The sequence below is a fragment of the Oreochromis aureus genome, linkage group 18 (assembly GCF_013358895.1).
Source record: "Oreochromis aureus strain Israel breed Guangdong linkage group 18, ZZ_aureus, whole genome shotgun sequence".
Taxonomy (NCBI): domain Eukaryota; kingdom Metazoa; phylum Chordata; class Actinopteri; order Cichliformes; family Cichlidae; genus Oreochromis; species Oreochromis aureus.
Genome location: NC_052959.1, coordinates 21,718,682 through 21,736,218, shown reverse-complemented (window position 1 = coordinate 21,736,218; position 17,537 = coordinate 21,718,682). Strand labels below are relative to the sequence as shown.

General features: G+C 39.5%; 1 protein-coding gene across 2 annotated transcripts; it reads right to left on the bottom strand.

Moving 5' to 3' along the window:
• Window positions 1–523: 523 nt before the first annotated feature.
• On the bottom strand, window positions 524–15,747 carry LOC116329462 (tumor necrosis factor receptor superfamily member 14-like). 2 transcript variants are annotated; one of them, XM_039601841.1, is made up of 6 exons: window positions 4,793–5,585; window positions 4,582–4,674; window positions 3,131–3,256; window positions 2,892–3,050; window positions 2,719–2,803; window positions 524–1,033 (listed from the first exon to the last, which is right to left on the bottom strand). In XM_039601841.1, exons 1-6 carry the CDS (start codon window positions 4,833–4,835, stop codon window positions 895–897), a joined length of 645 nt encoding a protein of 214 aa, XP_039457775.1. In that variant the 5' UTR covers window positions 4,836–5,585; the 3' UTR covers window positions 524–894. The 2 variants fall into 2 exon arrangements, with proteins under 2 accessions (XP_039457775.1, XP_039457776.1); XM_039601842.1 differs by lacking the exons at window positions 4,582–4,674; window positions 4,793–5,585 and adding an exon at window positions 15,705–15,747.
• Between the last annotated feature and the right edge of the window lie 1,790 nt (window positions 15,748–17,537).

Genomic DNA, 17,537 nt, shown 5'->3' with positions numbered 1-17,537 from the left:
TTTTCCTTCAGACCAAAGCCCATCAGCACACACAGTACAGAGGATACACTACATTTCTGCACTGTTTAATGTGATACTCTACATCTTAGTCCTTTGTGACTAAATTACACTTTTAGTGAATACAGCCTCTGACTTTGGACACATCTGTTTTCTGTGGTTAGTTGTGGTGCCAAAAAAGTGATTGCCCCCATTTAAACTGTCATAAATGACCTGTTGGCCTATAATGTGTAAAAGAATATGTCAAATGTTTCCATCTTGAATGATATCGAGTCATTTTTACCACAAACAACATTTTTTCCACAAGGTAGAAGCTGCAATCAGTTTTTGACAAAGTGACTTTTAGATATGCTTCATGGATCCAGTTAAAAAACCTCATAGACATTAAAAATGTCTTTTTAAAGAGATGTTGGGCCAAGAGGCTTGCAGAAATTGCAACAAATATATAACATAACAGTTTTTTAGACATTTTAAGTGGCCAGCAACCAGATTATAATTTGGGTACAATAATGCAGTCATAAAGATATTTGCAAAACAGGCAGTTTCTTTATTTTATATACAACTCCTTCATAAATCCTTTTGACTACAGTCTACCTTCCAATAAAAGCAAAGACATTACACATTAAAAGACAAAACAAAAAACATACAGAAACACCAGAAATCACCTTTTGGAACAACACCGTGATCCAAATGCACCTGTTCAGTTGTCGATGCTGGGTCTTCTGGCCTTCCTAGCTAAAAGTCTATTAATGATATAAATAAATTGCTCATAATTAGTGAGTTCAATTTTCTTTTTAAAAAGGCATTTTTTTTCCTTCCTTCTTCTTCTTCGCTTTATTGGTACTCAAAGAAAATTAGTGTTACAGCAGGAAAAAAACACTCAATGCAGACGATGCACTAACCTGTTACGAGGCTAGTAAATGCTACTGAGCAAAGCAAAAAAGGTAAAAACACAAAGTAATGTTGACTTGATGTTCTCCCACAGACAACGTCACTGGTTGAGCTTCCTTTGACCTTTATCTGTCTGTTTGAGCAACTGTTGGAAAGAAGAGGTGAAAGAGAAAGAAAATCCAAATAAATCCAAATAAATCCACATGATGAGCAGGACCACAGAGAATTTTCAAGATAATAATTGTAAGTAAATTGTTATAATATTTCAATATCCTGTCATATGTTGATGAAAAACTGAAGTAATTTTGCAAGTCTGAATATCACATCAGTAGTTCTAACTTTTAAGTTCTAAGTTAATTATTATTTTATTTTATGAGCCTGACATAAAAATGTAACAATGTATTAATATCTGTAAAGTGCATTCTATATGGGCTCCAGTTAGTGTTCCTGCTGACAAACATCTTCTGTTTTCACTCTAAAAACAAGATGTTTGTGATAAAGCAGAGCTCATGTTTATGTGTTTGAATGTGGCCATCAGGATTAACTGATGCCACAACTGTGCTGTCATCTGTCTCAGAATATTGAAGGAGAGGTCAGAGGTCAAATGTGACATAGTGTTTTACATTTTTATTTGGTGCTTTCTATGTGTTGATAATATGCAACATGTATGTAAGAATTATACACTCTTAAGTTATTAGGATTTTTGTCAGTTCTACACTCCAACAAGGTTTTATCAGAATTCATTCAAAACCTTTCAAGCTATCATGTTTACAGACAGAATGGCACACATGCAGAGGTTTCCAGAGGTACTCATGTTTATCTTCAATACACAGTAACTGAGACACCACCATGTTATTATTAATGACTCTCTAATAATATATGACTGTAGTTTAAACTATTCACCTCAGGTTACTAAAGGAGGGCAATTCCCAAAGTCCTGTGTGGAGGTGGGTAATATATGATGACAGAGATATGAAGATATAGAAAAAAATACTGTATGTTTTTTAAATGCTTACAGGCAGCAGCATTAATAACTGTAAGTAGATGAAGCATCCTTTTTTTCCAGAGAGCTACTCTCATCAATGTCAGACTACTTAAACTGAAGTGTGAATCTAATGAAAGAAAATGTGAGCACAAAACTAGCCTAGGTAGTATTTTCCCTGGAATTTTCAAGTGAAAGTATAAAATAAATTTTAAAACTTGAGTTTGACAATAACTAAATGGCCTTACTCTTGTGAAATGTTAGGAGCTGCACAATATTGTCATATATTAATATTAAAAAATATAAACATAAAAAATATTTTCTGCCTTGGTCAGTCTATGCTTAAAGTGTATGCTTAAAGTCCTGCTTTTCCATCATGTAACTGCATCACTAATTTCCATCCACTGTTTGCTCCTCCTGTTATATAGAGCCTAACTAGCGAGTGCAGCTAGTGACTGCTCATGTCCTATGTGTCTCTCTCTACTCAAAGGTGTGTTTCTACCCTCTTCTACCAGTTTGTTGTTTTCACTTTTTTCCAAACAGTTTTCCTGCATGTTTTTGTTCTGTGTTCACTGGAAGCTGCTGAAGTAGCTCCATTTTTAGTTGCACACTGCTCTTACATTCAGACATGCATGGTTTTGACTCCTTGTCATAAACACTAGGATACAAACACATATTCTTGCTATAGCGACACATAGTGTATAGTGTAATACCGATATTATTGCAGATGACATGATGTGGCACAGCCCTGGTCCAAAGTATATGAGAGATTCCATTAAGACATTGATGATCAGTAACTGAAAATAAAATAAACATTTAGAGTGATTTTGTTATAAATTATGACCTACATTTTCCAAGCCGTGCAGTTCACACCGTCCCTGGAAAAGAAGCCTGGCTGACAGTCTTCACACACTGTGTCACTTCTGCTGGTTCCTGAAAGAAACGCATTCATTGTTACACAAAAAAAATTCAAATTTATCAGCTCATCTAAAAAATAGACTGTGACATTAACTTTTCTTACCAGGTTCTTTTATCCTCTGACCAGCTGCACACTGTGAATGTTTCTCTGCCAAACTACATCCATTACTGTCTATCAAATCTTTGCAGTGATATCCATTTAAAACATCACACACTGTGTCAGTTTTTGGTGTACAGTTCCGCTTGACAAAGAGACCATGACCTGAAAAAAAAACATCGGTGCAATTTGAAAACCTTTTTATTTTTTAAATTAAAATTTGACTAAGAAGTTTCCATCTGTACCTGTATCACAGGTAGTGCAGGGGAAACAGTGAGATAGACCATTGAGTTGGTTCACGTAAGTCCCCAGTTCACAGAAACGGCACCGAGTTCCTGAATATGCTGTGCAGTCTCTCTGAACAACTGTACCTGTTCAACACAGCACAACATTTATGTGAACATTAAAGCCACATTAAAGCTCAAGAACACAAACCCACAGTGAATGCACAGTGTATTAAATCTGGGGTGAATCTTTTTAGACACACATTTTAGAAAACTTTAAACACCACAATAGACTGTGTAAAGTTACTAAGCAACCAGCAGCTGGTACTGGCAAAATAACTGCCAGAATATAATAGTTTCCTCTGTACTCCTACTATATTTTGAAATTTTTTATATTTCAAGAACAATTGGTGTGCGCAATTATTGCAAAATACAAGCCTGTGTGGATGTGTGCTGTGGAGCAGATAACAGTATGCACCACTTACAACTTTTTCTGATAGTGGAGGAGCCTCTGCTCTGTGAACCATCTGCATATTTCACATAATTATTACAACAACAAGATAACACAAACTAGTAGCTTACCTAGTCATCTTTTGGGCATTATGAAGAACTAATTGTTGATAGATAGAGAAATGTTTCATCACTGTTTCAAATGTACGTGCAGATGAAAAGAACAACTTTTTTCAGGTATTGATAGATGGGTATAAGAAATTGCCTTGTTTAGAATTGTACAATCCTTGTGTGCATCATTATTTTTTCACACAGTAGCAGTTTCAAGATGTGACGATACCAAAAGAGGTCATTGGGCGTCTCTTGTATGTAGGGTCTACCTTACAGTATAAACTGCCTTGAGGCGATTGTAGTTGTGATTTGGCGCTATATAAATAACATGTGAATTGAACTGTGAATATGGGGATCAAGTTGTTTTTAAACCTCTACAGCTCTGGTACATTTGAAATGGTTATAGTGTGCCACAAAGCCTTGCATTACCCCACACTTCACCCTGTGCCAACAGTGCTGTAGAGGCACATGCTCAACACATATGATCATATGAAATGACGTTTCAGTATGTGTAAGATGAACTGAGTCGAGGTGGACTGGAGGTATGAAAAAAAGGTTTATCTCATCTGAAGGTGCAACTTAATAACTTGTTTGTGTGCTGCCTTCTCAGACAAACAGTTACAATGTATTTACAATACTTGTGATGTTTCCTGAAAGCTATTATCTGAACTGTGTCAATTCTAACTATTTATGAAGGTTAGTTGACAGTTTCAGGGGAAAAAAATGATTAAAAAAAAAGAGATGAAGTCAGCAGATTTTCTGGTTTATTAACTTAAAGAATTGTGAGATAAAAGAAGCAGATGTAACATCAAATAAGAAAAATGGCTCTTTGTTTATTTACTCTTTGTTCTCACAGTGGGAACTCACATAATGTGGGCGGGTTTACTTCTAGAAATGTTTTCTTATCGTACCTTCTTGGCACATCGGGCAGCACTGCCCATCCCTTGTTGCATACTCCTTTGTGTGACAAGACACCGCAGAAACCACGGGGGCAGCGAGACATGCTGCAGGCAAGCACAGGATCAAGACGCTGTGATAATCCTCCACACAGGCTACAAGCTAAGCTAAGGTTAGCTTTACATAAAGGATGTGCTGCAAACATGGAGCTGCTGTTTGACTTACCAAATACGAGGAACACAGAAACCATGATATCACAGGCTAACATGCTGCCTTATATCGCGGCTGAAGCAATTCTTTTTTAAATAACAGTAACCCTTTACAATTCTGTAGAGAAAGTTAGCTTAAACGTTGTTCTTCGTTTAGTGTGGGCGTTCATGCCTAAAAGCCATCAGTGTTCTGAATGGTTAACTCTGGGATTGTGAGGCTGCTCCGACGTTTGCGAGGTGGAAATCTCAAGGAGGACCATTTTTCAAATGAAAATTCCGACAGGAAAAAACTGGAATCCGATTTTAAACTTAATCTGGAACGCACCGGTTGTGGCGTACTGGGTGGAGCACGACGACGTGAATTCATGGTGCGTTTTTGATTAAATCAGAATTATTGAACTAGGGCGTATTCCGACTTCCGAGATGAGTGGACGACGGTTCGTAGTGGGACAGGGCCAGAAAGACGGAGAAACCGGTGATGGGATGGAAGTGTGGCGGGGACACAGTTTAGAAGAAACAGTTCAGACAGAGGTAGTATAGTCCGGAAATACGGAGGCCCGCAACAGAAAAAAATAATAAAGATGGACTTTTGCGAGATCTCGCAAAAGTTGAAATTACTCACAAGGGAATATGTATGGTTCCCATATTTTAAGAAATGTATTTATTTATGCAAAAAGTGAATTAAAACTAGTAATAGGTGGTTAGTTTGTAATATTACTCTGACCTAGTGATGCGCGAATCATGAACGAATCGTTCAATACTCGAGAATCACTTTACTGACTCGTGAATCATGATTCACAAGCGCAACTGACTCACTGACTCATCCCTGTTGCTGTTAGCAAACTAATTTCATTAGTAGAAATATATCTAGCTTATAATTCAAATTGTGAAGAAAAACACAACATCCAGTATCTTAACAAAAACATTTCTGCTCTGAACTGGAAGAAAAAACCCTGAGTAGAAGCTCACATCAAGACAATAGCTCCTCGGTTCACAGTAGCATCGCTCTGCTAACATGCTAACAGCACATTTGAGCTACTCACCCCTCCTTCCTGCGCTGAATCGTAGGGGAAGCAAATCACTCATGACTCGCTAACCCCTCCCTCCTGTGCTGAATCGTAGAGCAAGCGAATCACTCATGACTCGCTAACCCCTCCCTCCTGTGCTGAATCATAGAGCGAGCGAATCACTCATGACTCGCTAACCCCTCCCTCCTGTGCTGAATCATAGAGCAAGCGAATCACTCATGACTCGCTAACCCCCTCCCTCCTGTGCTGAATCATAGAGCGAACGAATCACTCACTCACTCACTCACTCACCCCCTCCCTCCTGGCTCGCAGCTACTTCTTCTTCTTCTTGGTTGGCAACCAATGTTAAGGCGCACTACCGCCCCCTGGCTCACAGCTCAGTGGACATTTAGATGAGAAAATATATATTTGACACATGTAAGGAAAATACTAATAAAATAAAAATAAACAAAAGAAATGTTCCCTTTAGAAATTCTTTTGGTCTTTTTTGCTCGATAAAATAGTTGTTTTCTTTAAGAATCACTCATCTTAGCAGTAGGATTTACATTAAAAGAGAAACAAATTAAGTTTGAGTGAAAATGTACATTTTTTGCACTCTCTGGTCAACTGACTCAGTGACTCAAATGACTCAAAAAACCCGATTCACTTTGGTGAGTGACTCATTAAAACTCGATTCAGTAAAAAGAATCAAATTTACCATCACTACTCTGACCTAAATCTGCTTCTCTTGTGTTTAAGTTTGTGTCCCAGTGGTAGGTGGGTCACTTTGCATACAACTGGGTAGTAATTTATAGCCAATACCCTGTGCTGTGTATGTTTTTTGAATAAAAATTTCAAGGAAATACATCACTTTGTCTTGAATTTTTATTAGTGTAAATGTACGATTGCATTTTGGTAAAAGGAACACACAAATTATCATAATTGAAACCTGGACAAGAAACAAAAGTGCCAAAGTAGTACATTTTTATTCATCCTAAGACCAGTCTGGTACTTTGGTCCACCTCTCTCTGTACTACTACTACTACAGTATCAGAGGAAGACGTCAGTGAGAGGAAGAGGCTGCGATATACCGAGCTGAAGGCAGAACAGGAAATCTGGAGAGCAGCAGTTTGCCCAGTGGATGTCGACTGCTGGGTTTCATCACTACAACCACAGACACACTTCCTAAACACCCTCAGGGAAATTTCAGGGACTGCTGAGCACTGCAGTCTATGGCCAGATGAGGAGGAAAAAAAACTCCATCTGGGCCCTGAGATGTTACGGTAAACACCCAGATCTGAACAGCCTGAGGTAGGCCTCTCTCAGCAGATGGTGTATTGTGAGTTAAATACACTCTCTACTGAGGGTGTATTTATGTTGAGGGACACAACTGAGGAGGGGAACAACTGACCAGTGAAATTGTCTGAGCATTCAGTTAGCATTAGCAAAAAAACCCAACAACAAACAAACAAACAAAGAAAAAATGCTCACTAGTAAACCAACATGAATAATGTAAATTTGGCTAACAGCTTGATAGCATATTTAAGATACTACATAAATCAGTAAAGAAATGCCCAAAATGCTTAACAGTTTTACAGAAACCAAGGCTTTTTTTTATCTTTTTAAAAATTTTCCTCACATTGCAAAGCCATGACATCACATCGATCCTGGACCAACGTTATTATGATAATGGCAGAACAAAAGCAACACAGGGATCTCAGATCAGTAACCACCATCCTGTAATGACTGAGAGCAAACTGAGTGTAGAGGAGTATGATACAGGGGGTGTGCAGAAGTGGTGTTTCATTTCTGCAGATTGGGGGACACTCAGGTTTTTTAGTGGCCAGGAAATGCAAAATATTTGATATGAATGTTTATGATGTTTATAACGCTGTTCTACAAGCAGCAAGCTGACTATAAAGAAGAAAGTGAGAGCAAAAAGAAGATTGTACCCAGGTGGACAAAGGAATGTGATAAAGTAATTAAAAGCAATTAAAAGCTGAAATAACTTTTTTTTTTTTTTTTTTTAAATAAATCTTACTCAAAATAAAAGGTCACAAGAAGAATTAGTAAAAATGCAAAGGGAGACAAACACGGTAAGGAAAAAGACAAATTCTTGAAGTCTGATCAGTGGTTAAAAGGATGAATTCCATTAAAAGAGAGTATGGTATCCAGTATTAGATGACAGGGTAGCTACATGATGGACTGGTTCTGCTTTTCTACTCTATCTGAGCACTTAAAGTGCTTTACACAACTTTCCTCACTTTTTGTCCTATCTAACATTCACACACATCAGAGAGCAGCTTGGGGTTAGTATCTTGGATATCTTAGGATGTTTGGCATACAGACTGAATTAGCCAGGGATCAAACCACCAACCTTCTGATTAGGAGATGCCCTAAGAGAATGATGAGAATGATGAAGCTATGACAAATATACAGGCAAAAGCAAACGCTTTGCCTGTATATTTGTCATAGTTCAGATAAGATTAGTAAATAAGTGGAAAAATGAAGAGAAATTAAATCTTTAGATAAAAGGGTGATATTGTAGCAAATAGAAAAAAATCCCCTTTGGGGTCACGTCAGGATGGGTAACTGGTGTAAAGCCTTCAGCCTGGGTTGAAGCCCGCCAGTGCTTGAAATTACTCACAAGAGAATATGTATGGTTCCCATATTTTAAGAAATGTATTTATTTATGCAAAAAGTGAATTAAAACTAGTAATAGGTGGTTAGTTTGTGAAATTACACTGACCTAAATCTGCTACTCTTGTGTTGAAGTTTGTGTCCCAGTGGAAGGTGGGTCACATATTGGCCTTAACACTTAGCATACGACTGGGTAGTAATTTATAGCCACCCTGTGCTGTTTATGTTTTTTGAATAAAATGTTCAATTGAATACATCACTTTGTCTTGAATTTTGATTAGTGTAAATGTACGATTGCAATTACTTTGGTAAAAGGAACACACAAAATATCATAATTGAAACCTGGACAAGAAACAGAAGTGACAAAAACTGACAAATCAAATATTTGAAGCGAACCAATGTAGTGAATCCTTGTGACAGGAGAGCAGCCAAAAGCAAGTTGAAGACACAAATGACTGATTAAATATACCATTTACAAAGACAGAACTTAAATGATAACTTATGAAATCCAAATTAAATATCACCAGGAAAGAAAAGATTGTATTTCTTATACAGTACAACCAAACCTACCAAATAAGAAAAGCAAAGTAAACAGTGTGTTGGTCTTTTTTTTCTTTTTTTTTTTAACAGAAAAAGCACATGAAATGATGTGGAGAGAAGTTCCACTAAATAAAATGATCTAAGCAGGTATCAGTGGTTGATTCTACATCTGGATAAAGTTTTTTTTTTTAGTGCAAGACAAATAAAGGATTTATTTAGGACGTTTGCTAGTGGAAAACAGCACACTGAGCCTGTTATTATTTTCATTGTTATTTAAGGACATAGATGGTTGAATGGGGGTGATGGGCCAGTCTCAAGAAGAGGAAGAACTTTTGAATTTATTGTAAAGAAGCTACAGGGAGCAATTTCAAAAGTGGAAAAGTGGTCATAGGAATGAGGGTTTTAAATTGTCTGGATATTAAAATACAGAAATGTTTTTTTACGAGGGAAATTGTGATGAAATCAAATTATACACGGAAGAGTTTAAGAAAAAAACTGAAGCTTCTTGATTTCCTGTTTGATCAAAGAGTGGCATGGATAAAAATATTTTTTAAAAAGTAGAAAAATGCAAGTCAGTGTTAAATATAGTGAGGTGTTCAATTGGAAGTGACTGTGGAACGGATAGAGATTTGTTGAAAGCCATATAGACTGAGTTATTCAGATAAGTATTAATTGTGTACAGTAGTCCCTCACTATAACGCGGTTCACTTTTCACAGCCTCGCTGTTTCACAGATTTTTTTTTGTGCAATTTTGCATGTTTGGGGTTTTTTTTGTTTTGTTTTGTTTTTTTACAGCACATTGTGTTCTGCGCCCTGGTTGGCACAGTACAGAATGCATTCAGCTTGTCAAATTTACATAAATCTTTGATCGCTAGCAGTGTGACTCTGAAATGCTGTGCTGTATCTTTTTAAGTTTTCTGCCCAACAAACACAACAATGTCGACAAAATGTTTTGCACCGTCAAAGGGAACCACGGGTGCCTTTGTTTTCATTCTATAATACTTGCCTTTTTTTTCCTAGGAAGGTCTGGGCTTTGAGAGTTTAAACAAGAGAGAAAAGTGTGAAAATGGTCATGCCTGTCTGAGAAAAGTGTATAAAGTGTTTAGTGAGGGGTTTTACAGCCTTTACATCTATAATAATTGTAAAAACTAAAGTTGGCTACTTCGCGGATTTCACTTGTCGCGGATTTCACTTATTTTTGGAACGTAACTCCTGCAATAAATGAGGGACCACTATAGTTTATAATTCAGAAGCAGAGGGAGTCCATAGGTTCCCTTTAAGTTGATTCACTCGGTACAACACATAGGTATGGTAAATCACGCCTTCACGTTTCCTGGCTGAAGAAACCTTTATTCACGCCTTTGAGGCAGATGACCTCTGATGACATGCACATAGCCAGGCCTGCACATATAACCGCTGTCATCACAGTCATCCCTCAGTACTTACGCTCTTCACCGTGCTGAGAACACCTTTGCTAGTGTCACAAAATTAATATATTGTTAGTGCTTATTGCTACTTGTTTTTAATATAGTTTGCTTCCAGTCTAAAAGGGCCAACTCTGAGTAGAATCTGAGCCAATAGTACTGCCAGGAAACTGCATGCTTTTGCAGAGACAGGAAATTTTAGTGCAGAGCTGGCATATTAATAGGCATATTAATAAACCAGACACAAAAAGCGGAACTAAGTAAACTGCGTGTCGGTGTGACGTAGTGCAGAAATATACAGGGTGGGCCATTTATATGGATACACCACAATAACATGGGAATGGTTGGTGATATTAAAGTCCTGTTTGTGGCACATTAGTATATGTGAGGGGGCCAACTCCTCAAGATGGGTGGTGACCATGGTGGCCATTTAGAAGTTGGCCATCTTGGATACAACTTTTGTTTTTCCAATAGGAAGAGGGCCATGTGACACATCAAACTTATTGGTAATGTCACAAGAAAAACAATGGTGTGCTTAACTACCCCTGTTGGTTTTAGCGTCCACCGCGCAGTTGGTGCGTAGGCTGCCCGTGGAGCGGTAATTTCGAGTTTTTCTGTGCAACGGTTTGCTTTGCGTTTTGGAATGGACTACAAACTGAATTGAGCAAAGCAGAAATCTTCTGTTCACCCCTGTCCTCAGGGATGCGGTTTCTCTCTTCACGACAGCCGGCACGATGCCTGCCCTGTCTGGGGATCGTCCACGCTGGGAGAGCGTTGACAGAGCCCGAAGCCTGGTTGATGTCCCTGCAGTTAGCTGGGCTGACCACATGGAATATGTTGAGGTGTTAGTCAAAGACGAGCCGGAACCATGCAGGAGTGCTGACAGCAGGGCTCGCAAAATCGCTAGCCCGACGTCCCGAGGCTAGCGATTTTTCCAGTCGGGCTACCAAAATCCATCTCAGCCCTGCCCGTCGGGCTATCATAGAAAGGGAAAATATATGTCAATGCTTTTGCATTCTTTCGAAAATGTAGCTGAGTAATTATCTCATTGGCATCGATGAGCCACTGCCAATATGTGACATATTGAAATCGCGTTTGAATTTGTGCTTGTTTTTTGCTTTCACTTTCACTTTGCGATCGCGCGAACGGTGTGTAGAGAGCGGCAGCACTAATTGGTGAGTGACGATTAATTGCGCACCAATTCCTCTGACATCTTCTTATCACTCATTAGCTTACTATTCAAACGCGACAAGTGAAATCTCCCACAGCAAGCTTAAACATGTGAGAGGTTGATTGCGCAGAGAATCGCTGACCGTTATGTGTGCGCGTGTAAAAGCAGCAGGATTTACGCCGGTATTTTAGTTCTGCTGAGCCAAATAAGACAGGTCAGGGTGAAGAAGGGGCAGCCAAATAAAAGCCTACCACAAAACGGAAAAGTTATGACAAATCAGACTATGAGGCAAAAAGAAAGCTCAGCTTTTTTGGTTTCATGGACAAAAGAATTTCTGTGGCTGGAATATGACGAGCTTTTTTATTCGGGCTACTTAAATTTATTTTGGGCTACCAAAAACTGAAGAGTGCCTGCCCGAAGGGCTACCAGAGATTTTGAAATTTTGCGAGCCTTGGCTGACAGGCTTCAGCCTGCCTTGAAGCCCACCAGCGCTTCCCAGGAAGATGATGACGTGCTGGACATCAGCCTGGACATCTATGATTTGTCACCATGCTCCAGACGTACCAGGCGATGTGCCTGGCGGAGCTCGGATCGCTGGTTCCTGATGACAGCCCTGTTCTTGATGAGTCAGTCCCGCTGTGCAGCGCTCTCCGTGTGCAGAGGGATGGCTCTGACAGTAGTGGCGCAGAGGCACCTGTGGCTGACCCTCTCTGATGTCCCGGAAAGGGACAGGGCTGTATATCTGGACGAACCAGTGTCTGCAGCTGGGTTATTCGGACATTCACTTGAAGCCATTCAGGCTAGGTTTGATCTGAGGAAGAAGCAGACAGAAGCTCTGCGCGACATCATCCCCAGACATCAGGCGAACCCCAAGCCCGCAGCTAGTTCTCACAGGCCTGCCACTCATCTGCCGACTGGCAAGAGGCTGGCACCCACTGTTGCAGTGGGTGTGCCACCAGCGGGAGCACATCCTCCAGTCCGAGCTACACGGCAGTTGGCCTGGAGCAAAGGCCCCCGGTGGGACCCAATGCCAAGGAGGAAGAGGCCTCAGCCCTCCCCACTTTGGTTCTGAGTGGAGAAAGAGTCCCGCAGGCAGAATGAGCCAGGTGAGGCAGGCAATGCATTCCCCTGCAGACACACTCGGGGGCGACAAAGCCCCACTGATGATGCTGCAGGCCAGCCGGCAGGCTGGCTGCTCACTTCCCACAGTGACACACTTGCGCCCTCTCCGTGGGTGCTGCGAACCGTTGCTATGGGTTACCGGTTGCAGTTCCGGGTCAAGCCGCCTCCTTTCTGCAGAGTTGTAAACACTACCCAGGGCTCTAGACTAACTTTTGCCACGTTTGCACTGTTAGGCGCACCCAAATTTTTCAACCGCATCGCTTAACACCGCAGTTTTACATGTGCACTTTTTTGGGGGGGGGGAATTGCTGTCCATACAGACAATATTGATTTTTAAATGATTAACTAACAATCTTGTGCTTGTGTTTAAAGTGCTTTGGCACTCTTTGGCAATATTGTAGACAATATTAAACTTAATCATCATCTCGGCCTCCTCTGACGACCTGTTTGCTGCTGCCTGCTGCTGAAAGGCAGTGGGGCGAGAGACACTTGGGCAGTGCATTTATCACGACATATAATGTGTTTTCTGGATACACTGTGCTTTTTCAGCATTCAAAGATTGATGGCTCTGTGTCAGAGCACTGGCTATGAATTTCAGACGGATCAGGCCTTAACTTAACACAAAAGTTATCAATAGTTCTTTTCATCTTTTCTTATTACCCACAGCTACATCCACTTCTGTCAGGCCTAGGCTACTCACTAGGGCTGGGTATCATCACTGATTTCTATAATCCATTCGATTCCGATTCACAAGGTCCAGATTCGATTCAATTCAGTTTTGCCTCAGATTAGGGCTGCTCGATTATGGCAAAAATGATAATCACTATTATTTTCACTGAAATTGAGATCTCGATTATTTGATGATATTTATTTAACAATAACAATGTATTGAATAATGGCTTTAAAGATTGTCAAAAAATAATATAAAATAGTGTGCAAATACTGATTACAGTGCAAATGTTTGCAATATAAAAAATAAATGAAAAATGTAAACATCTGTTTAGTGAACTTCAAAATACTGCACAATATTTGATCCACGTCTGACTCCGCGAACCCATAATGTTTCCACCAATGTTCCCTCAAATATTTCATGTGTCTGAGCGAACACACAAACTCCCTGAGCGATCCCTTGGACCACTGTGAGCGACATCAGACGTTTGCACTGTGGTCACGCCAGCATCTAATCCATCCAAGTTACATGGTTTATTAAAATAATCAAATTACAGCATTTACATTTATGTTAGACTACTTTTAATTAACTGCTTTAGCCCACTTACAATGAAAATTTAAAAAAAAATCTTGTTCATGACCTGTGTAGTATGTTAACACTATTGGAAGTAAAAATAACTTGAACTCCAATTTTGAAAACACAACTTTCTTTCTTTTCTTTTTTTTTTTTAAATAAAGCTCTGACTTGTATTATGAGTCTGTGGTCTGGGAGAGTCCTGTAACTCTCTGTCTGCCAAATACAGTATATAATGACCAATGCTGGGCAATTAATTATATAGTTACTACTTCAAAAAAGTAACTCAGTTTGGCAAACAACAAAGTTTTTTGCAGCTATTTATTTTTTTTAATGCAGCCAAGGCGTTTTTTTAAATAAACATTTCAAACTATTTACAGAACAATCAGCTGTTCTGCATCAAATCTGATGCCACACAAATTATTTGTGCCACTCCAAAAAATAATTTCTGTCCACTATGAGATAAAGGAGAACAACAGCCTGATACCTGCAGGCCTGACAACAGGAGATGTATCACTCCTGTAACATTCAGCAGTCGCCTCATTGTTCTGACACACCAACAAAACTATTGACTACACTACACACCAACTACACAAGATTTGCGCTAAACGTCTCAAATCTCTCACATCTCAGAACACTGCTGTCACTCCTAAAACTTCCTCCCGTTTCTTAACATCTAGATGCCACGTTGCCATATCATTTTTTGATTGGTCGACATGGTACTTTTTTCGACCAATAGGAACGGGTGGGGGGTTTTTTGGTTTTGGTTTTGCTCACAGGCGGAGAGTGCTTTCGAGCGTTTTCCTTATAAAACGCCGTTTTTACCGTTTCTTCCCGCAGTAAATATAAACAACGACAGTATTCAGGAAGAAAACCAAACATTGCAAATATTTTTATCATAACTCTGGTTTTATGTGGCCTATCAACACAATTTAAAAACTGGTATAAAGTCCACACTTTTTCCGTCAATTGTTCCGTCTGTCCTGCTCACATCTTCAATGGTTGTACACGTTGGGCGTTTATCAATATGCGTACTTGTGCGTACTTGCGTTCTCGTGTACTCGTGAAACGTCATCAGTCGGAGACCAAGTACTGTTCCAATTGGCATGCGCATCACGCCGAGAACGCGAAAAAGTCCCGGATGTGTTCTCGATCCGCCCATTTTATCGAGCATGCATCGGTGTAGACTTGGGACAGCTAAATATCCCAGAATGCATTTCGTCCAAAACTCAACAGCGGACTCCCCCCCCCCCGCTCGCGGACTTGAGAATTGAGAAACATCCCACGAGTCCGTGCTCGCGTTCTCGGCAGGTACGTACTCCCGTGCGTTCTCGGCGGGTACGTACTCACCGAGAACGCGAGTACGTACTCGCGTACTTGGGCATTGATAAACGGCCGTTGTCATTAATGTGGCTTCACTGCACATCAGCCACGCCGCTTTGCCAGCTAAAACACCGGTGTCGGCACATAAGGACGCTGTCATAGCCTGTCAACGACGTTGATTGGCTGCGTATATACGAATGTGAATCGCATTATTGGCTGGACTATAGGATAAGGTGGCATCGTTCTAATCCCATACAGGAGCAGCCAGTCACTTACTGACTAACACTGCAAAACAGAATTGTTAAAGTTTTAATTTTAATTTCAATTCAGGTTAGATTTTTTTTTGTGCGCAACGCAGATTTTCTGTGCGCAGGGACCGTCCGTGCCAGCAGTGCGCAATTGCGCACGTGCGCAGCTTAGAGGGAACATTAGTTTCCACACCACTGAAGTCGTTTTACCTCTCTTTTCAACCAACGGCATTCTTTCTTCAGCAGCCATTATCCTCTCCTCTCCAAATAACTTCTGCTTAGCTTTCCGAGCTTCCCTCGGGTCCTCTTAATTGTTGTGACGCGTGTTCGAAACGCAGAGAGGTGCGCTCGATTTGCCACACGGAGCAGCGCGAGAGTAAAGCACGAGGGAGGTGCTAATAATCGGCTCAGTCATTTTTAATGATCGTTGAAAACCCAGATCGTAATCGAGATTAAAATTCGATTAATTGAGCAGCCCTACCTCAGATAGTCAGAAATATTAGAATTCTAATCATTTATCAGTACTGACACTTGTGAGACTTCATCAGAGGTGTGAACATCACAGCAGATGCCTTTGTGTCAAAGTAACTGAGAATAAAACTCTTTTTCCTGGCCTGGCTTTTTATAGCAGATAACCTTAAAAATATTCTGCAATTTTGCATAATTTTAAAAAGTTTAAATTTCTTCAGTATTGAACAGCAGAAATTAGACTTTCTTGTCTGAGGACATTTAAGTAAAAACAAAAAACAACAACAACAAAGTTGTGCAACCTAAGAATTTTTTTAGTCGCACCATTGAAAAATTTGGTCGCATTTGGGAAAGAAGCAGAGGTTTTCTTTGTGTCTTTGGCGAGACTTTCATGGGTCTTTGAAATGTTTGCCACTAGAATCTGGGACAAACAAAGGCAGGCCAAAGCTAGATGGAACATTATAATGCTATAATGCTGAATTTCCCGGGATTTCCAGTTGCCTCAAACTGAGTGGAAAGTTTTTAACAAAACTGGAACAAAGTTTAAGTGATTGACTTTCAGAATAACGACTAACAATAAATCTTTTTTTGGTACTGTGATTTCTCAACACTGAAACTGAGGTTAAACTCAGTCAGTGGTTGACTTTAATCTACCACCAAATTGTTCGTCTTAACACTCAACTTGTTTTATTTTATATCCAACTGATATCATCATCACTGCTTAGAAAAGTGTCAATTAGAGTAAATATCCAAAATATTAAGTTTAAAGTCACATCACTGTGAAATTACACTAGTCTATACTGAAACGATGTTGAAATCATGACTGAAGGTCAATGGGACTTCAGTAGTATGAAAACCGACTGTCAGGTTTAACGTAACTGAATATTTAATTTAACCAGTGTTGGGCAAGTTACTTTGAAAAAGTAATTAGTTATAGTTACTACTTACTTCTTCAAAAAAGTAACTGAGTTACAAGATTCTAAAAGTAATTAATTGCTAGGAAAAGTAACTATTGCACTACTTAAGGTTAATGTTTAACCTTCTGGGGTCCAGAGTACAATTGGCCGTTTTTGACTACTTTTATTTTTACCTCTTCATTTCACCTTTTAAAACTATTTACTTTCCCTAGTTTGGTATTATTCTTTTCAGCACAACCTCACATGTCTGAATTTACAGTTATGTTTTCATTTTGACATACTGTATTAACACACCTGATCTAAAATCAGACAAAAAACAAAAAATCCAAGTAGAAAAAGTTATATTTTTTACTGTAACAACCACAAACATGTTTATTGAATCATATTTCATAACTTTAAATGTAAATATAAATTGTAAATTTTAAAATCCTATGCACAAGTTTTGCAAACAAAGTTATTTGCAGCCATTTCAAACTATTTACATAACAATCAGGTATTCTGCATTAAATAAGATGCCACACAAATTATTTGTGCCACTCCAAAAAAGAATTTCTGTCGACTATAAAGGAGAACATCACAGCCTGCAGGTCTGGCAGCAACAGGTGTATCACTCCTCCTGTTTTCTACCTGGAGACACCGTTTACACTGTAATCTGCCT